The 18974-nt window shown below is 44.6% G+C and overlaps 1 protein-coding gene and 1 long non-coding RNA gene across 8 annotated transcripts in view; one reads left to right on the forward strand and one right to left on the reverse strand.

Moving 5' to 3' along the window:
• Positions 1-612: 612 nt before the first annotated feature.
• Positions 613-9966, forward strand: LOC125617895. Its single transcript, XR_007349026.1, has 3 exons — positions 613-780; positions 1710-1782; positions 9531-9966. It is a non-coding gene; the product is annotated as an uncharacterized LOC125617895 (long non-coding RNA).
• A 2478-nt stretch (positions 9967-12444) lies between these two features.
• Positions 12445-18974, reverse strand: part of Kank1 (KN motif and ankyrin repeat domains 1) — a 198353-nt gene continuing 191823 nt past the window's right edge. For all 7 annotated transcript variants that reach the window (XM_048806856.1, XM_048806854.1, XM_048806855.1 and 4 more), the window contains 5 exons: positions 18586-18805; positions 16457-16599; positions 15704-15904; positions 13873-13971; positions 12445-13407 (listed from right to left, as the gene is read on the reverse strand). In XM_048806856.1, the coding sequence (XP_048662813.1) occupies positions 13345-13407; positions 13873-13971; positions 15704-15904; positions 16457-16599; positions 18586-18805 (726 nt within the window). In that variant the 3' untranslated portion in view covers positions 12445-13344. The remainder of the gene's footprint in view (positions 13408-13872; positions 13972-15703; positions 15905-16456; positions 16600-18585; positions 18806-18974) is intronic.

Raw genomic sequence — 18974 nt, forward strand, 5'->3', positions numbered from 1 at the left:
GAACATTGTCCACTGTTTAGCACACTGAGCAGGGAGGGACGGGGGCATGACAAGAGCCCCAGGAGCTGCCTCATGGCACATTGTCCTTTTTAGAGGACTCCTTTCCTCCCCCCTCCTCACAGAGAGAGCCTACAGGTTCTTCAGGAGGACCTGATCTGTCCAGTAGATTCCTCTCTTTTTCTTTGTTCCCCATCAGAGCAGCCTGCTTGGGCTCGGCACTGCCAAGGACAGTCCAATCAGAGCATCAGTATCTGCAGCTGAATTGGGTACCTGTCATCCCAGCCATTGTCCATGCTCACGGGGTTGCTTGGAAAAAGCTTGCTTTTGTGCAAATGCCTCATTGCTCTGGGGAGGTGTGCCAGTGGGTAAAACTCGGAATGAAAAGCAACCTGACCTCTAGAAAAAGTCCCTTTCTCCTCAGCAAAACTGTCAGTCCTTCCACAGTGTCTGCATAAGCTTAGGAAGTGCTGTCACCAGCATGGGCTCATGTGATTTCCTTATCACTCTTTTCTCCAACTGTGGCAGGCCTAAGGAAAGCAGCTGCAGGTTCTCTTTGGTTTTCATTCTGGACATTTCTTTCTTCTTGGTCAATGGATCACATGACCTGAATGTAAACAGGACAGGGTTGTCAGGAGTTTTTGTGACTCTGGCGGGGTTTGGACGCTACTGCAGGGTGCTGTGGCCTGTAGATGTTGCTGGTTTCCTATCTGTGTGGATTCTCTCTTGCCCTAGTTTTAGGCAAGACAGGGTTTCAAGGTACCCATCTGCAAAGACTTCTAGGTAAGAGGAGTGTGATGCCTAAGTTAATGTGTCAAATTGGCTAAGGATAACCACATAGCTGGTAAAGTATTATTTCTGGGTAAGTCTGTGAGGGCGTTTCTGGAGGAGATTACCTTTTGAATAAGTGGACTGAGTAAGGAAGATCTGCATTATCCAGTCCACAGTGGGCCCAAATAGAGTGAAAAGGTGTAAGGACACATTCGCCCTCTGAACTGGAATCTCCATCTTTTCCTGCCTTCAGACCTTGGCTCCCTTGGCTTCGGGCCTTTGAGTATGGGCAGAAACTACACCACCAGCCTGCTGTGTCAGAGCAGCAACAATTACAGAAGCCAGTTGTTCATAATAAATTGCTTTCTGTGTATCTATGTCCTATTCCATTTTGCTGGAGAACCCCAATTAATACAAAGGGCTATCAGGAATATGTACAGAGCTGGGGTTGGAAGGTTCTTTATTGGGCACCAGAGAATCGGTTTGGAGTTGTGGGCTCCATTCTGTGACAGGAAAAACAACTCCCTGTACTTGACTGTCCTTGCAAACCTTGTTCTACATATCACCCTGATTTCCACGGGAGCTTATTTTCCATATAGGAGATATTGGTGAATACTTGTGCATGAGCAAGTTTGAAAAAAAATTAAAAATGGCTAAACACACAAGATAGCAGTGCCTTTGGGACTTCTTGCAGTCTGGGGCTTCCCCAAAGGAGAGGGCAATACAAACTGGGTGCTTTGGAAAGGCACATTGACTGAGTCTTATCAGAGATACAACCCCATGTACTGCCGAAGGTAAACAAGTTCTGCTCTTGTTTTCTAATGAACCAAAGTCCTTAGACTTACTGGCTAAACCCATGACCCAGAGAACTTGACAGTCACCCTGCAAGGACACAGAGTCCCTGTGAGCTCAGACTTTCTAATAATATCTTTTCTCCACAGGGCCTGGAAATTAAGCGTCCTTGTTTGTTTTACTGGAGACAGCAGGCCTGCCTCCTCCTCTCCCCCACTTAAGGTAGGAGGGATTTTTTCTCATTGCTGGATTTCCCAAGCATAATGGGCTCAGAGAAAGCAGCTGCGGATTCTCTTTGGCTTCCATTCTGGGAGTTTCTAATGTCTAATTCATTCTACTGTCCTTCCTATTCCCCATCCTCCCTCCCTTCCCTTCATTCCCCTTTGTCTATTCCAATGAACTTGTTCCTCCTACCTAAATATAAGTAGGGCAGGGTTCTTGAAGCAATGAGAGGCTCTGGGCTTTGGGTAATTCTGGCTGAGCCCTGACTCAGTGACCCTCATAGGTTGGAGTGTGGGACTCTGGCGCGTGGAACCTGGGGTAACAGCACTGACAGAAGTAGAGGCTTCCTAGAATCAGATCTCCATGTCTTAAAGCAGGGTTGACTCTGTCAGGGAACCCCTGTGTACATGACAGACTTTATTTGCCCTGTGGTCCCTAGATCTTCATGATCAGGGGAGACTCTGTCTCACAAGCTCCTGTAAAATTTGGGGCTGTGAATGTTTATGCAAAAGTCTAGAATAACTCAACTCGGTCTTTTCCCTGGGGGGGAGAATAAATCTTATATTCTACTTCCTGTCTGGAACTTGAGTCACTTAACAGGGGAGAATTTGGCCCTTTCTACCAGGGCAGAGTGGTAGAGGGCGACGTGTAGCAACTCTGGAGCCACACAGGCCTGGCTGTGTTACTTCACAGCTGTGTCACTGTGGGCAAGTCACCTCACCTCTCTGCTTGTTTATTCATCTGGGAAAAGGGGATGATGATGGTGTAAGGCTACCTCATGGGGCTGTGGTGAGGAGAAAGCGAGTTGACATGTACAGAGCCCTGCATCCGGCGCCTGGTATGGAACCAAGTGTGATAGAAGGGTTTGTCGTTAGTTTTCACCATCAAAACCAGAGCAGAATGTGAAGTAGAATGGCCTCAAGGCAAGACGGGCTGTCTAGTAGCTGGCATTAGTGACAAAGTCCTGGCCCGGAAGGCAGGAGGCCCGGCCTTACTGGTCAGGATTCCCACGAGGTAGTGGGTAACTGAGCCCCCAGCCCCATCCTGTCTAAACAGGGTGGCAGTGGCAACTTGCATGTCCATCTGCAGATGACTGGAAGGGTGGAATGTGGCTTAGTCACGCAACGGAACGTTATTCAGCCACAAAAAGATTAAGTTCTGACAGGTTAGAACACGATGAACCTTACAAACATGCTGCTCAGTGAAACAGTTGCAAGGAGTAACTACTGCCTGATGCCACCTATGTGGGGAATCTAGAGTGGACAAAAGTATAGTGACGAGAATTTAGGCCACCTCGGCCCAGGACAGGGAAAACCTAGTTACCTCTTAATAGTTGCAGAGTTTCTATTTTGGGTGATGAAACAGATCTGTAAATGGAGACTGATGGTTACATGATCATGGCTGTACTTAATTCCACTGAATTGTATGTTTAAATAAAGTGACAAACTTCATGTTATGTATTTTGCCACAAAAATTCCAACACAAAGGCTAGTGAAAAAAGAAAGGCTGACTTTAAAATGGAGAGACACTTGCTGTGAATTACTTTTCTTGGTAACCAGAAAAAAAAAATGAGGTGGTGACATTAGCCTGCATGTTCTTTCCAGTTCCAACCTGCCATGATGTAGGTTTTTTCTCTTTTTAAAATATTTGTTCTTTGTAGATCTGACAGTAGAGTGTATTTGGACATATTATACATACATGGAGTGTACCTTCCCATTCTTGTGGTTATATATGATGTGGCTTTACACTGGTCCTATATTCATATATAAGGATAGAAAAGTCTTGTCTAATTCATTCTATGCAAAAATCTAGTATGACTCAACTCGGTCTTTTCCCTGGGGGGAGAATAAATCTTATTTTCTACTTCCTGTCTGGAACTTGAGTCACTTAACAGGGGAAATATAACATGGCTTTGGGGAGAATTTGGCCTTTCTACTTCCTGTATTCCCCATCCTCCTTCCCTTTCCTTCATTCCCTTTTGTCTATCCCTATGAATTTGTTCCTCTCCTTTTGTGTGGCTGTTGGTTCCTTAGTGACATGGCAGGTGACATCCCAGATCCCTACTCTGTTTATACAGCACTTCTGCCTGTCCTGGGCTCTACCTGCCTCTCCTGCCTCAGGTGGTAACTTCCATTGTTCAGCTGTGTCATTAGCCCCTTGATGGGCAGGGACTGTATCTCCTGCTTCTGTGTTTCTCCCCATCCCAAGTCCCTGACCCAGGGACTTGGGGTGGGGAGAAGCACAGAGTCCAAATGGGTGCTTAAAGACAATTCCCCCCCACCATGAGGTACTGTGCAGGATCTGCTTGCACCATGTTCTAGATCTGGATTTTGCAAACATTTTAAACTTCCACCCTACTTCTAACAAATGCATTTAACTTTGGGACCCAGAACATATATGCATGTAAAGTTTCATGAAATGATACTGATTATTACAACCTAAAATACATTGAGATTCGTATTTGTTCAATTTTTATAAATGCTATAGTGATATTGATATGTCCTTTGTGACAAACTATTGTAACATAGTTCTTGCTGGGGTGTGTCCACTACTGGCCACTAGGGGGAGCAGATGGGTCAGGCTGGAATCTAGGGCCCTGATGGGTGTTGGAGGTGGACTTATCCCTGCACTGGCTGGGACCTCATGAGGCCCATTCAACCTCACACCCCTTGATAAAGCCCCATACAGAAGGATCACAGGTGCTCATTCAGTTTATGTAGTTGAACAAGCATCTACTTAGTGAATTTAATTGACTGACTAAATCAACTAAGGCTCATGGCCTCTGGGGGTGCCCATTTAAATGTTTTATTATGTGCTAGTTGGATTTTTGGCTCAGTGCTCAGACCCTCTTCTTCTTGGGGAACCATAAAGCTTATCTCTTCCTTCTTAACACAACTACCCTTCAGAAGTTAACAACTGCCTTGAAACTTGCCACAAGCCTGCAGACTGCCCTGCCCTGGACAGATTCTATACTCTCCTCTGCGCCAGACATCCTCCTCTCAAACTCAGCAAATAAGGCTGGTTCTGCTTGCCATTTGGGTTGTTAGGAAAATGAGACCCCTAGATGAGAGTCTGAGAAGCCACAGGCCTGGGCCTGGTGATGTGGAATTCGGGCACAGACGAGAAGACCTCTGTGGCATGTGGAGCCAGCTGCAGTGGGATCACCCCTGCAGATGCGAGAAGTCATCTAGGTCAGTTCAGGAGCACCTCAGTCTGCAGAGAAAAGCCACAGGCCACCAGGTGTTTCAGCCTTCCTCTGTGAGCAGGGGTTGGGAGGGAGGAGGGGAGTGGTCAGATCACTGACCATTTAACCACATCTTCGCTTCAGAAAGCATTTGCTAGTTAACGTAATTGCCCTCCTTGTTCTATTACCTCTCCCTGTTCCTATGTGTCATGTTTGACCAAATGATGTCTGTGATGTGTTCCGTCCTCCCAGTAGGAGCAGGGAATACACACCTCAGTACTTGAGTAGATTCAGTATAGAGCATCTATTCAGAACAAGCCAGAAGGGCTAAGATGTCCTTAAGCAGCAAGGAATTCCTTTAACTTCATTAGCAAGTGGTAAAGCTCTCCTTTGTGCCAGCTTCACCACCCCAACCTTACATTCACACACCCTAGCATGGCCTAACCAAGGTCCAACCCTAAGTGACAGGTTAGGCTGGGATCAGCTATCAAAAGGTGACAAGTGATGCCTTTTAGTATCTGGGTGTGCCCAGAGACTGAGCCACCCTTACTCAGTATAAGACTGCTTCAGGGCAATTTGAAGGACAAGAATTCAGAAATGATTGTGGAATGCACCCCCCATTGGCCCCAGGAAGTAGCCATACTTGTGGTAAAAATAATGTTCAGTTTAGAGTCAAAGGGAACTCTGAGATGACTCACGCAGTCCCACCTTGGACCTCCTCAAACACCTCCTTTGAGCTCCCAAGACTCCATGATAACCCTCTTCAATTAGTATGGGTCATCAACCCCAGAATTTCTAAGAAGTTGCAATTTTCTACCTTCCACTTTCACAGCCACTGGGTGCTTTGTGGCAGAAAACCCTAGTTATGGGCTCTCCTATAGTGATAGGGTAGTGACCGATGATATGCCTGAGAATTTATATCAGGTCTCTACCAGGTAGAACACTCCACAAACATCAGTTAATCTCAAGGGCGAATCCGATTTTCTATCTCCACCCTTTCCCACAGGTATCACGTAGGTCAATAGAAGTATGTCTCTTGAGCAATCCCAACATCCTGGCCAGGCTATTATTAAAGGTGGATTCCACTATGATGGATTTATTGCCTTTTATGGCTCCAAATTCTTTATTTCTTTCGATAGCCAAATACTCTGGCATGTGGCTTTATAGTTTCTTTCACTGAAGAATTTGTTTCCCAATTTCCTTGAATGTGGGCTGGACTTGTGATTTGCTGGTTTCAACAGAATGCTATGGAAATGATGGGATGCCAGTTCTGAACCTAGGCCCCAATAATCCTTGCCTACTAGTTTTCTTGCATCTTTGTACAGCCGTGGGAACATGGCTGGGCTGTCTGGCTGGAGATTAGGGTCATGTGGAACCAAGTTGAATCCTCTCAATCTCATGACCCGTCAGCCCACATCAGTGAGACTGGCCAAGGTCAGCAGAGCCATTTCACTGACCACCCAGACTTGTAAGCAAGAAACGCTTATTGTTGTATGTCCCTGCAGCTTTGAGGGCTTTGCTATGTAGCACTATTGTGGTCACAGGTCATTGACAGGCCTACTTAGAAATCAAAGAGGGGTGGACTCTTTGAAGAATTATTAGAAGTAACTTTCACTTTCAAATAAAATGGCTCCCCGTAGAGTGCACTCCACTTGCACTGCCCCAAGCTGAAGAGCTTTCACTGGCCTTCGACTCTGTGGATGCATTTACTATCTTGGGAGAAACCAGAGAATGAGCACAACCTGAAAAGTCTTTGTTAGGCATCAAGTGAGCAGGAGGAAGCAAAAGCCAGATGAGTGACTCCCTGTATTTCCATAGATGGGGGTGTTACCCTTTTCTGCCTGGGAGGAGGGGAGCAGTTGTTTGCACCAGTTAACATGCATTCTGTGGCATCTGGATCAGGTTCCTCTACATGCAAAGGTTGAAATATGCATGGATGGTTAAGAGGCAATTTTTAGATTACTGATGAGTAAAGGCAGGGTTTGGCCTTCCTAACTTTAATATGGATTAGAAGCACAGCTAAGAATCGGTCATTGTATTCCTGGGTCCAAGAACCTTGGCTCTGGAGGTTGTAGGAATATTGACCTCCTCTAAACTCTGACACACAAAGGTACATCAAAGTGCTCTGTTCTACCTTTTAGAATATACAGACCAGAATCTACAGCAGGGTTTATTACACCAAGCTTCTGGCTATTGGGTTGTGTATTTGGCCATATATCCTGACAATGATGGAAGCCTGTGGGGAACTTCATTATGTTCCTTTGGTTATCCAAGGCCTTCCATCAATCAACCTCAGAAATTTTTTAAAAAGTGAGTCTTGTCTTTTGGAGATTAATTTATAGACAGGGAGGATATAAACAAGTTGGTTCTAGTTTCCCAGTAAAACAGATTTCTTCTGCTTCTTGTTGCTCAGCTCAGCTCTTCTCTGACCCCGCAGCTTAAATGTGACCTACATTCTGTGCCTTTAGGCTGGGGGAATCCCTCCAGTTGGTTCCTGGTCCCATGGTCCCCTGTGACTTTCCCTCACAGATGACTCTGTCTCAGACTTTGGCGTGAACATTGAGGATGACCACAGTGCTGGCTCTGTAAAGAACAGCCATTGTGTGCTTCTGCCCAGTGGAAGAAAAAGAACAGAGGGCGGAATTCAGAGGCAGCAGCTGAGGGATGGGGATGAAGCACGTTCTCCCCTTGCGCCTCGCTGAGGTTGAGAAGAGACCGTGGTTTCTAAGCGAGCATTCACTAGGGAGTGAACCAACACAAGGAGAGACTCAGTGGGTTGGCATAAAGGAAGATTTCTTCCTTTCTAAGTGAAATGTGAGGGTCATTTTTTTTCTTAGAAGATTACTGTGATTCAAGTCAGGTCCTCTGGCCAAATTCTAAAACCCAATTCTGGGTGAATACAGGATTTAGAAACACTTGATATATTGTACAGCTGCAGAAAGAAAGACTTGCCATTAGCAATGGTGTCTTTGCAAAATCATTTGCAATGAAAGAAAATCCCACACAGATGAAGGAGTGGAGACACTTAGGCCAGCCATCAGCTGGTTCTTGGCAGTTGAGGTGAGAAAAGTCTGCACTAATAACCCTTGCCCCAGAGTAGTGTTTCTTCAAGTGTGCTTCCCAGATCATCAGCAGCAGACCTGCAAAATTGTTAGAAATGCTAATTCTTGGGGCTTTCCCTAGATCTACTGGCCTGGAAGCTCTGGAGATGGGGCCCAGCGATCTGTTTTCACAACCTCTCCTGGGGATTTCAATGAACAAGGAAGTTTGAGAGCTATAGGTTTATGAGACACAGTCTGCCTCCTAAGGTGCATAGCAAATGGCGTTTCTTTCAACAGGAAACTGTTCTTTAATGCTGAGGACATTCACTGCATGTGATAGATTACATGTGATATAGATGATCCTGGTATATGTCCTCTGTGAATTAAAATAGTCATTCACATAGTGTTTGGTGTTCTGTGGTTGAGTCCCCTGTGATAGTTTTGTTGCAGTCCACAGATAAACTATTCAGTCACTTGGTTACAGTGGTATCCCACTTTCAGGAACCAAATTCTCTATCAAAGACAATCTAAATTATGCTGCAGTAACATCACCCCAAACTTCTCAAAACTTAACATGATGGTTATTTCTTACTCATGATAGTCCTGCAATACAGGCTGGCAAGGAGGGATGTACATTTCAGCACTTGTTTCTAAGATCCTTTGCGGGGAGGTAGGTGCATAGATGTGGTGACTGGCGCACTGGCTTTTCAAGCCTCCCTCTGGAATTAATTGTCATTTCTACTGATGTTTTGTTGGTGAAACAACACACATGGTCAAATCTAATTTCAAAAGCAGGCAAGTACATCCTGTTTTGTGCCCAGAAGAAGAAGTGGGTTGTCTGAGATCAGCCCCCTAATGGCTACTATGCAAGGCCATGAGTGGACCACAGCATCCACCATGCGCAAAACCGTGTACTAACATTATGGAAATGGCAGGGCTGAGAGCTTCCGGTTTTCACATTCATTCCTCTTGACCTTCAAATTGACACCTTCTCAAGATCTTTTCTTATTGCTTTTTCATTTTTTATAAACTAAAAAATATTGAAGTTAATAAGCTACAATGGATATAACAGTGCCACTACCACACAGGCCAGGAAGCTGTCACCAGGGGCTCACTCCCTCTGCTCCTTCCCAGTCCTCTGCCTGCCCCCTGTGGCAACTCTTTTCTGGTTTCTATGCATTTTTTTTTTTTTAAACACACTCATTCAACCAGGCACTAGAACTTTAGTCCTGACCGATGGTGTTACAAATTCGATCAGAAAAGCTGATCCTAGTGAGCTTCCTGTCAAAAGATTGGCTTTTTTGGTAGAGTGCTTGCCTTGTATGCACAAGGCCATGGGTTCAATCCCCAGTACCACACACACACACACACAAAAGAAAAAAAAAAAAAAAAGACTGGCTTTTGTAGAAGGGGATATTTCAGGCAGGTGTAATTGGGTGAACTCTCTGAACTCTTAGAGACTCAATTAATGACTATTGTCTTTATTTCTTGTTTATTTACACACATCCAACATTTCCTAATAGAGCAGAAGGGACCAGTCAGAAGAATCTCTTTGTTGCCAGACAAGAGGTCCATGAGGTCGACACCTGGTCTCCTACAACCAGTCTATACAGCCTGGAGTCACATGATAGTGCTGGCAGAACTGTCCGTCACAGTTCAGGTATGTCCTCTTGATAACCACCCTGTGGCTAAGTCCAGCCTTTTAAGACGGGGTAAACTGGTTCCTCGTGGGCTGGGGAATGGGAACCAAGTGTAAAACTTGTTATGGCTTAAGTAGAGGAGGAATAGGAGTATTTTTTAAGCAGCTTCCATTATATGAAATTTAGGGCTGTATTTCCATTCTCTTGCCTAATTGATCATCAAAAATATTAGTGGAGAGGCAGCTGATTTCCTAAAGGCTGACTCCTCTGCAGATACCCACTGCACCTGACATTTCTTACAAGGATGCACCCACTTAAAAATGGCCTTTTGCCTTTCAGCTTCTCTGCAGAATCTGAATTTAGGGTAGGTATCTTGGGGAAGCCATTACAAATCCTGACTCCATCTTCATACTCAGAGTGGACTGGGACTGTTCAGTTCTGCCCAGAGGAGACAGTGACCATAGTGGGAGGGAGCTGAGCCTGAGCAGCTCTGGGACCCAGTGGCTGAGTCCAGCCACATCCTTTTGTGGTAAGAATGTTCAACAAGATGCACTTTATTAAATATATATATATATATATATATATATATATATATATATTTAATAATCAGTTGGCCTTTAAATTATAGCCATACTGAATAAGAGCAGAGTAAACATGTGATTAGTAATTTCCTTAGGCAGAGAGTAGAATGAAATAGTTTCTGGCTAAGGCTCAGGGCTTAAAAAAATTTAGTAAAAAAGAAAATGGAAAATTGTCATCTCAAAGCCAAAGCAAGGGTTCATGGCCTTCTTCCTGAGCAGTAATGGCCCAGCTCCATGGGGAAGTGGGGAAGCAGAAGATCAAGTTGGACAACACTTGAAGAGCTGCCTGTCTGCTCAGCTGCTGTCACGTTAGTACTGACTAAGCCTCACGTTCCTGTTGGCACAGAAAATGGTACCAGGGCAGTCATGTTTCCAGACCTTTTAGATGCATCTTGATTTATATTAAATTGCCACTCAGAGTGGACAAATGACACAGACTGTGGTATCTCCATCAACAGCAGCAAGACAGGCTCTGAAACATCAAAGACAACATCTAGTGTTTCTGGTCTGGATAGAGCTCCCTCCACCCCACCCCACTCTAGCCTGCCTGACTTGTTTGGAAAAGAACTTATGTAGATTCTCATAATTTGGGGTTAAAAATCCTTAGTGAGGTTGTAATGCCTGGATACGTGCTGATACAGATTCCCAGGCTACAGGGTCAGAATTCCCAGGGTGCGGCTGAAATGTGCATTTTCTACCACTCCTCAGGAAGCTCTCATGCAAGCTGTGAAGGGAAAGCTTAAGTAAAAGCATCATAAAAACAAAGGTGTTTCTATTTGCATCAGGGAACCTGAAAAAGTATCCACCAGGATTTAAAGGAAGGTTAGTTGCTCATTATTTCCTTTGAGGGGAAAAATAAGTTTTTCTATATACAAGGATTGTCACATACTTGCAGTATGAAAAAGTCAGGGGTAAAACTGTTCTCGAGTACTGACAAATTACAGAAGTGGGCTCAATACTCACGTATTCTGAGACTTGTGCTAGGTAGCATGTTCCTGGTAAATGTCTCCAGTAGCAAATTATCTCCCCATGGTGAGAGGTCCAGTAGTCATTTCATAATAGTAACAGAACAAGTTGCCATTTATGACTTTAGCATCAAAGTCTCAAGGTCCCCATTGCTCCATTCCTGTTGTCTTAGGGTGGCTTCCAGCCTTCAGCTGCTCAGTTTCCAGAGCCAGGGTTTCTGGGAAATTGGCTCTCTGTAACCTCTTTGGCATAGGGCAGGACTCCTCCCACTTTTCTTGCCTAACTCAGCTGGGGACCTTGCCCAAGCCCACTGTCACAAGTCCCTTTATGGAACTGTACCTCAGCAACTCACAGCTGTACCACTGGGGATAATCAGGCTTGTGTAGGTAGAGTGCCAGGATCTCAAGATAAAGAGCATTTGAAGTGCCCATGTTGTGAGAGCAAACAAGGTCAGCCTGTGTTACTGAGAGGTTAGATATACATTGTACAAGACCTCACTCAAAGATAAAACAAGCACTCATTTTTCTTTTTTAGATTTCTGGTGCTCAATTTTAAAAGACAGCACACACAGGCAGGGGTTTTATCTCCTCAGCATTTAAAATATTAATACCTTTCTTTCTCAGATGGAACAAAGAAAATCCCCAGGATCACAAACCACCTGAGGTATAGTCCTCTTTGCTCAAAATGCATGTCAGGCCATCAAGGGGCAAACAAAACATGGCTCCTCTTCTCAAGCTTTAATTTAATGTGCCATTTGGGATCCCCAGGAACTTGGGCTTGGAAAAACTACCTGATCCAATACTTAGCCTAAATCCTACAGCTAGCAGATCTACCATGGGCAGAAAAGAAGGGCTCGGTATTGGGAGCAGTCAATTACCCTGGCTCGGCCTGAATTGCCACCTAAGCTTTACATCTCTGCAGGGTCTTCTCTACAAGATGCAAAACATTAAAAAAAAGGTCTGATTTCATGTCTCCTTTTTTGTCACTATCACAATCAACCGAGTTAAGGATAATTGTACCTGAGAAGAGTCAGAGGTTCCCCTGGGAGATTACCTGACTGATGAGATGTTTGTCTAATATAGTCTTATATATCAACCTCATAACACGTAACTCAGGGATGGAGTCATTCGCACTCTGAGGACCCACCCACTAGGAGCCCAAGCCTAGCGGACAGTGCACTGCTCTCCTCTCGATCCATCTATCAGTTTGCTGCCATGGCTGTAAGTCAACAGACTCTGGGCAGACAGCTGTCAGATGAAGCAAGGACAAGAGCTTAATGAAATTTTATTTTGAAAATATGGCAAGAGTCTAAGGCACTTCAAACATTTAAATACATACAGGACTTTAAAGTAAATGTGACATGATATAAAGGAATCCATAAATAAATGGAGAACTACACTGTTTCTCTAGAGGCAAATACAGAGCCAATTCCTCTAACAATTCAACCTTTATCATTAGATATAGACAGGGTTGTGCAATTGTTAAAAATGTGGTAGTGTTATATGTAATTCTTTTTAAATTACTATGGAATATAAAAGTTGAAAATACTGTGTCAATTTTATAGTCATATCTTTTATATAAAAAGTTATAATACATCCACCTAGATAAAACCCACCGAAAATGCTTCATGAGTTTTATATGGTTTGAGATTCCATCTTCTATTTTTAAACCAGAAGCTACCAGCCCAAGTTGCTGATGATCAAAGTCACCTTAACTTCCTTAACAAAACCATGCTGGAATGGAATTTTTAAGCATTTTCCAATGGTTCCACATTTGGGTCAATATATATTTGTGGAAAATTTCAAAAATATAACAATGAGAATTACACTTCTTTGAATTATAGGAAGAAGGTGCCCTTTCAGATCAGGTTACCATATCCTAGAACTGTACATAACGGAGCAGAGACTCAACAGCCACTGAGATGGGGTTCAAGCACACCCCATGCAGAGAAGATAGCCAGAGGGGAGGTGCCCAAGCTGGCAATCCCCCATGGCTCTGCTTCCCCTAAGTGTCAGCCTTTAACCTGTGCCGTATGGTTCTGTTTGCTGGTGAGCTCAGGCACAGAACATATACATTCAGTATCTGTCACCCCAACAGGAACAATTAGCAGCTTCACGGTGGCATGTAAATGGAAGGCTATTTCCAAATAATCAATCAAATGAGCCTCGGTGGGTAGGACCAGGAGATGTCTTCCTTCCAAGTCTTGGGGTGCCCTAGAGAACAGGAAAGGGAAAAATATATTGGGGGTTAATAGATGACCTCAGACACAGTGTCCTCTATGCCACTGGAACTTGGACCATCATAGCTGAAAACCACCCATGAGCTAAGAGTGCTGGCTGCAGATGTGAGACAGATGTTCACCAGGAGTAGGCCTTCTTCCAAGGTCAGTGAGGCTCAGTATGTCTAGCTGTGCTGGGACTTCAAGCTGCCCACTGATAGCTTCAGGAAGGTGACATGTATCCCTGGGTTAAACCACTTGGATAATTAGGCATAGAATAAAACCTTCCACATGAGACCCAGGTGTTTCCCAAGGAGTAGCCTCCACTACACCTCAGGTCTTGGGGATGGGATAGAAATGAATTTTTTTTTAGCATAAAACCCATGTTCCCTGTTAACTCCTGGAGGAAGGGGCCTGCTAGTCTGTGGATGTTAGCCTATTTCCAAATGCACACACTAACCGGAGACTGGGCTTTTGCAAAGTTGACATGGGCATACAGAAGAACGGCGATGTCCTTGTGTCCCGCATCCAGGGCTATAGAGAGTGCAGTGCTGCCATCCTGAGGATGAAAGGTAAACAAGCAACCAGGTTGGGTTTCTCAAACCTTCAAACAGCCAAAACTTACCATCACAATCCCCAGTAATGGATGAGGTCCCCATACCTAGCCATTGTTCAGTTCTTTAGAAATATCAGTTGGATCTCTAAGTGTTGAGGTCCTAGGATGTGAATGAGGAGACTCATTCCCCTGGCTTGTATTAGTGTTCAGCACAGAGGCCTGTCTACCAGGGATCCTTAAAAACTGCAGGCTGCCCATGAACAACTCCTATTCAATCATTCTGCCCACCAGAAGAGGGCAGTAGGACAGAATGGGGGTCTATATATGGCTGAAGTTTCTTTTCTGAAAATTACAAATGACCATCCAAGTACCATGAGGTACCTGGACATTTTCTAAACTTTCCTCCCGGGGAGGAAGATATTAGTCTAAAATCCTGACCACCTCTACGGAATGCTGCATGTCACATCCATGTGTAAGCAAGCATTCAAACCCAGGGACTTGTGAATCTTCTGGAAGTACCAGGGAAACAAGTACATATGGCAAAAAAAAATTTCAGTTAACACCTTGATTTATATTAAATTGCAGAGATTTCGATGGAGCAGCAAGGCCGAGAGCAACCCCAGCTGTTCTGTCTAGTCTTGAATTAAAAGGACTTGGGTCTGGTCATGAGCAGCAGGAAACAATTTTACGTGGTTTAGAATCTTGGGACCTGCTTTTCTTCTGGAGGCCAGCTGGATGTTCTACTTAGTTATAGATAAGGAAGTGGGTAACTGGTTGGTGTGGTCAGAATTTCTGGAATTCCCTGTGGCTCTATGGAATCTTATTACTAATCTAAAAGCTGCTCTTTGCAGAAAGTTAAAAGCCAATAAACAAAACACATGTAACAGAGTCTTGAGGAATGATAAGTTGGCAACTAATTCCTCTAGGGGGGACTGAGGGCACCTGGTATCTCAAGTGTTCTCTGGTGGAGGTAGCTGAGGGCAGAAGCTCATCAGGCTACAGAGCAGTAAAAAGCCTCTACCAGTTTGCTCTTCTAGCTAAGCAAAATGGTACTGGCTTGAGCCCAGTGGTATTTGAAATTTATTGCAAAGGGGGATGTTTTCTCTTCTTAACTTTTTGGTGTTTTGAGTTAAAGGAAGCTCTGGTTCAAACCTCTGTGACCCTTGGCTTGTTTTACTGCCCACAGGCTAGTTAAGTGCCTTCTATCAGTGCTCCTCCCCTTGGACCTGGATAACATACCCCAGAAGCATCCCCTGGCCTTACAGGGTTAGGGGTTATCTGTGCATGGAAACAACTTGGGAAATGTGCAAAGCAGCCATATCTTATGAGCTGTCCTAAGTTACTCATTTTAATGGGCCACAGTATATCACCTGTCTGTATTTCATTTGGGTAAGGAAAGTGTTTTCCCAAGGGAAAAGGAACTGGTTTTAGTCACAAATGACCCAGCTTCTACTAAGAATCTCCTTTTCTAGATAAAACTTCTCAGAAGTCACCTACGCTGAATTTATTTTCCTTTAGCATATGGGTTCTCACACATGCCCACAAATCACCTTTTATAAATTTTGGGGTGAAGCCTCTTTGTCTTTCTGCCCTTGCCTTTAGTTAATGGGAGCATTAGTCTGCACAGCTGCCAAGCTTAGCTACAAAGTGGGGGACCTGGATGTCAACACTGATCCCTGAGAACAGCAGAGGATGTGTGTGCCCCTGTCCCACTGGCCCAGTGGAAGCAGCTTACATTGTCCTGTAGGTGGCCATTGCACCCAGGCTGGGCTAGCAGCAGCTTGACGATCTCCACGTGTCCATGCTCGCTGGCACACATCAGGGCTGTGGAGCCCTCATCATCCTGAATGTTGACGTCAGCTCCACAGGCCAGCAGGCCCTTTACCATGTCTATCCGCCCATGACTGACTGCCAGCATAAGGGCTGTCTGCCCTGCCTGAGGGGAGAAATGACAACTGGACTTCAGAAGTGCAGAATGAGCTGCCAGGGAAGTGACTGGTGGTGGTGGGGAGGGGAGACATAACAGCGTGAAGACAAAGCATTGTGTATGTAATTACTTAGGGCAGGGTGGCAGGCATGGACCAACTAGTTTCTTGCAAGCTAGGAGATAAGGAAGGTTAAAGTAAGGAGTCAACTTTTCACTAGCTCTGTCTCAGCATAGCTGGAAAGTTCAGATGATGTTTAAAAGTCAAGCCATGAATACATCTGGACTTGGGACTCTAACGTGGCATGAAGACAGGAAGGAGTAGGTATTGAGTATATGATAAGGACTCCTAGTCATTTAAGAAGCCAGGCTTGCACAGTTTCTGTGCAAGTTTCAAACTCTGCAGACAGGGAAGGCCAGGCAAAGGAGGGAGAGGTTTCCAGTGTGAAACTGAAGCCCATGTGAACTGGTGTGCTTGGTAAGCAAGGACCCAGAGCTGGAAGTGGGCCACAGCAGATCTGCTGAGGCCAGTTCAAGCAGCCATTAACAAGTAAGTGCACTGACCTGACTGGCCTTGGCATTCACGTCCCCGCAGCCAAAGAGTTCTTCCACAACCTGCATGTCTTTTTCGGCCTCCACAGCTGCAAGGGCTGCCAGCATGATGGGAGTGTACCCTGCCTTATTCTGGTGATCCACATTACACACGTCTGTAAGAAACGAGTCTCTTTAGCAGGGAGCCATCTCCTAACAGCAGATATTCATGCGAACTGAAGGAATGGTATCTAAAAGAACTCAGTGGAAGGGCACTGAGTGCTCAAAGACTAAGTGACTCACAAGGAAACTTAGGATGTTTTTATGCCAAACAAAAAATGTTTACCCTCTCACAAGGCCTGCAGCAACAGAAATGACAGTGAGCATCTATGGAACACCTTGCTTGCAACTGGTGATTGAACTATAGCAGCCTACAGGTCTGTCTGAGGTGTTTCTAAGGAACGGTTGCTCTGGAGAAGAAGCACTCATGTGGGATCTAGACATTTAGGAACTTGAGAGAAGGATGCAGAAAGCTGAGGGTTTGCAAAGGTTGAGCACAGAGCTCTGAATATGGTGTTGCCCAATTATCCAGCACTACTCAGCTCTGCATCCCTCAATTTACTACTGCTCTTACAGGTGCCTAAACACAGAACTTCAATTACCAAACTTTAGTACTTGTGGTTTGAGCAATAACAATGTAGAAGTCCTCTAAGAAACTGCCAGGCACTAAGACCTGATGAGCTAGAAACTCTTCTAAATTATCCTCCAGGCATTTAAAAGTTCCTTTAGCATGTTCTAATCAAACGACAAGATGACGGTGACTGCTGGAAAGCAGCTTTTGTGTGTGACCAAATGTCTAGTATGGGTGTATCAGAAAGGGGCAAGAAGAGATGGTACCAAGAAAACTTGCCTCGAGGTCCCAATCAAGTGCACACAAGGACATAATGGCATTTACAAAAGTGCATCTTATGTGGAAAAAGAAAAGGCTGTGTGGTGGAGGAGCTAGGAGCATATGTGCTCTCAAGGATCCCCAGGATCTTGGGCATTCCACAGTCACACTTGATGGAGCCAGAATCTCAGCCCATAATGGTGAGCAGCAAAAATGATTCAACCACAAAATTAAAATCATTTTATTTGCCAACATACTTTCTACCATTTCAAAGATATATAAAATTGTACCTTTCTGGAGCAATCCTAAAGTAAATCCTTTTCAGCTTCCCTGGATATTGTCCACTACTATTTTAATAGGAGCTGACATTATCACTAGCTCTGTTTATAGTCTGGAAAGTCTAAAGAGAGGAGGCCTGAAATTCCTCCCTGTCAGCTGGAAGCAGTTCTACCCTAATATGGGAACTAAAATAGGGAAAAAGATAAAATCTGCTTGGATTTCTTTTCTGCATTAATTTAACATTCCCCAAACAGTAGAAAATATCAGGCCATTGGACAAGACATTTTCTTGTCCAAAAACTGGACAGTTGCATTATATATTCTAAATCAGGTATTGACATTATGTCCATTAATTAAACTGAAATCAGTTATGTACCACTGAGATACACCACTTAAAAAAGTCAATTTCAAGTATTGCTCTTACTTCATATTGAATGCATTTGTGGGCTGTATTCTAGAATGGCAAATAATTTTCCACTATTCTCATTAATATGGTTCAGATAGAAGAATATCACTTCCTTTGATTTATGCTGATTTCTCAATGGTACATTTGGGTAAGACAGTGATTGGACTGTGGCTTTCCTTGGTCCTCGTCTTGAATACCCACTCTCTTTGCAAGGCCATTGGTCAGTGGTTGGTGTATGAGGACAAGCCAAGTGGGCCACAGGCACAAGAGCTCTGACTGGGCCCCGTGAGCAGCAGCCTGCCTCTTGAGAACAGAATCATGCCAAGCCTGCATGATTCAGTGCAGGCACCAGGGCTATACCTCACCTGAATGTAGCCGAGCTGCAGCCAGAATAGAGCTGGAAGCTGTGTTGTCCAATTTTGTTTAAACTTCAGCCTCCCCTGCCTGACAGCATTACTCTTGCCTCAACATGTGGAAAAACAAAGGATCTTGGGATGGTCAAAGAATCCACGAGTAAACCAACCTGCTCTTTTGAGTCACAACCCTGAGTGCCGTGACAAATAAGATGAGGGGTGGCCACGGTAGGTACCTGCGTCCAATAGCAGCTTGACGATTTCGAAGTTGGAGTGGGACACGCTGTAGTGGAGGGCTGTGTTGCCATTGCCATCAGCCATGTTGATGATGTAGCGGAGCACGTCTGGGGAGATGGCCTCAAATGCAGCTATGTAGTCCCCTACCATGGCTGGTACGGCTGACTTCTGACTGGACACACGGAACCACTCGTGCTGGAGGGTGTTCAGACAGAACCTCTGCCAACAGACCATCATTAGTTCTATTTATAGGCTTTTCTGAGATGTAGCCGAGAGCCCAAGTAACCAGCCTTTTATAGTCAAAGTGCATGCAATTAGAATCAGCTCCCAAAACAGAGTCCAAGAACAGCCTTGAACACCAGGCTGGAACATTCCTCCAGATTTTAAG

This window comes from Marmota marmota, unplaced genomic scaffold (assembly GCF_001458135.2).
Source record: "Marmota marmota marmota unplaced genomic scaffold, marMar, whole genome shotgun sequence".
NCBI lineage: Eukaryota > Metazoa > Chordata > Mammalia > Rodentia > Sciuridae > Marmota > Marmota marmota.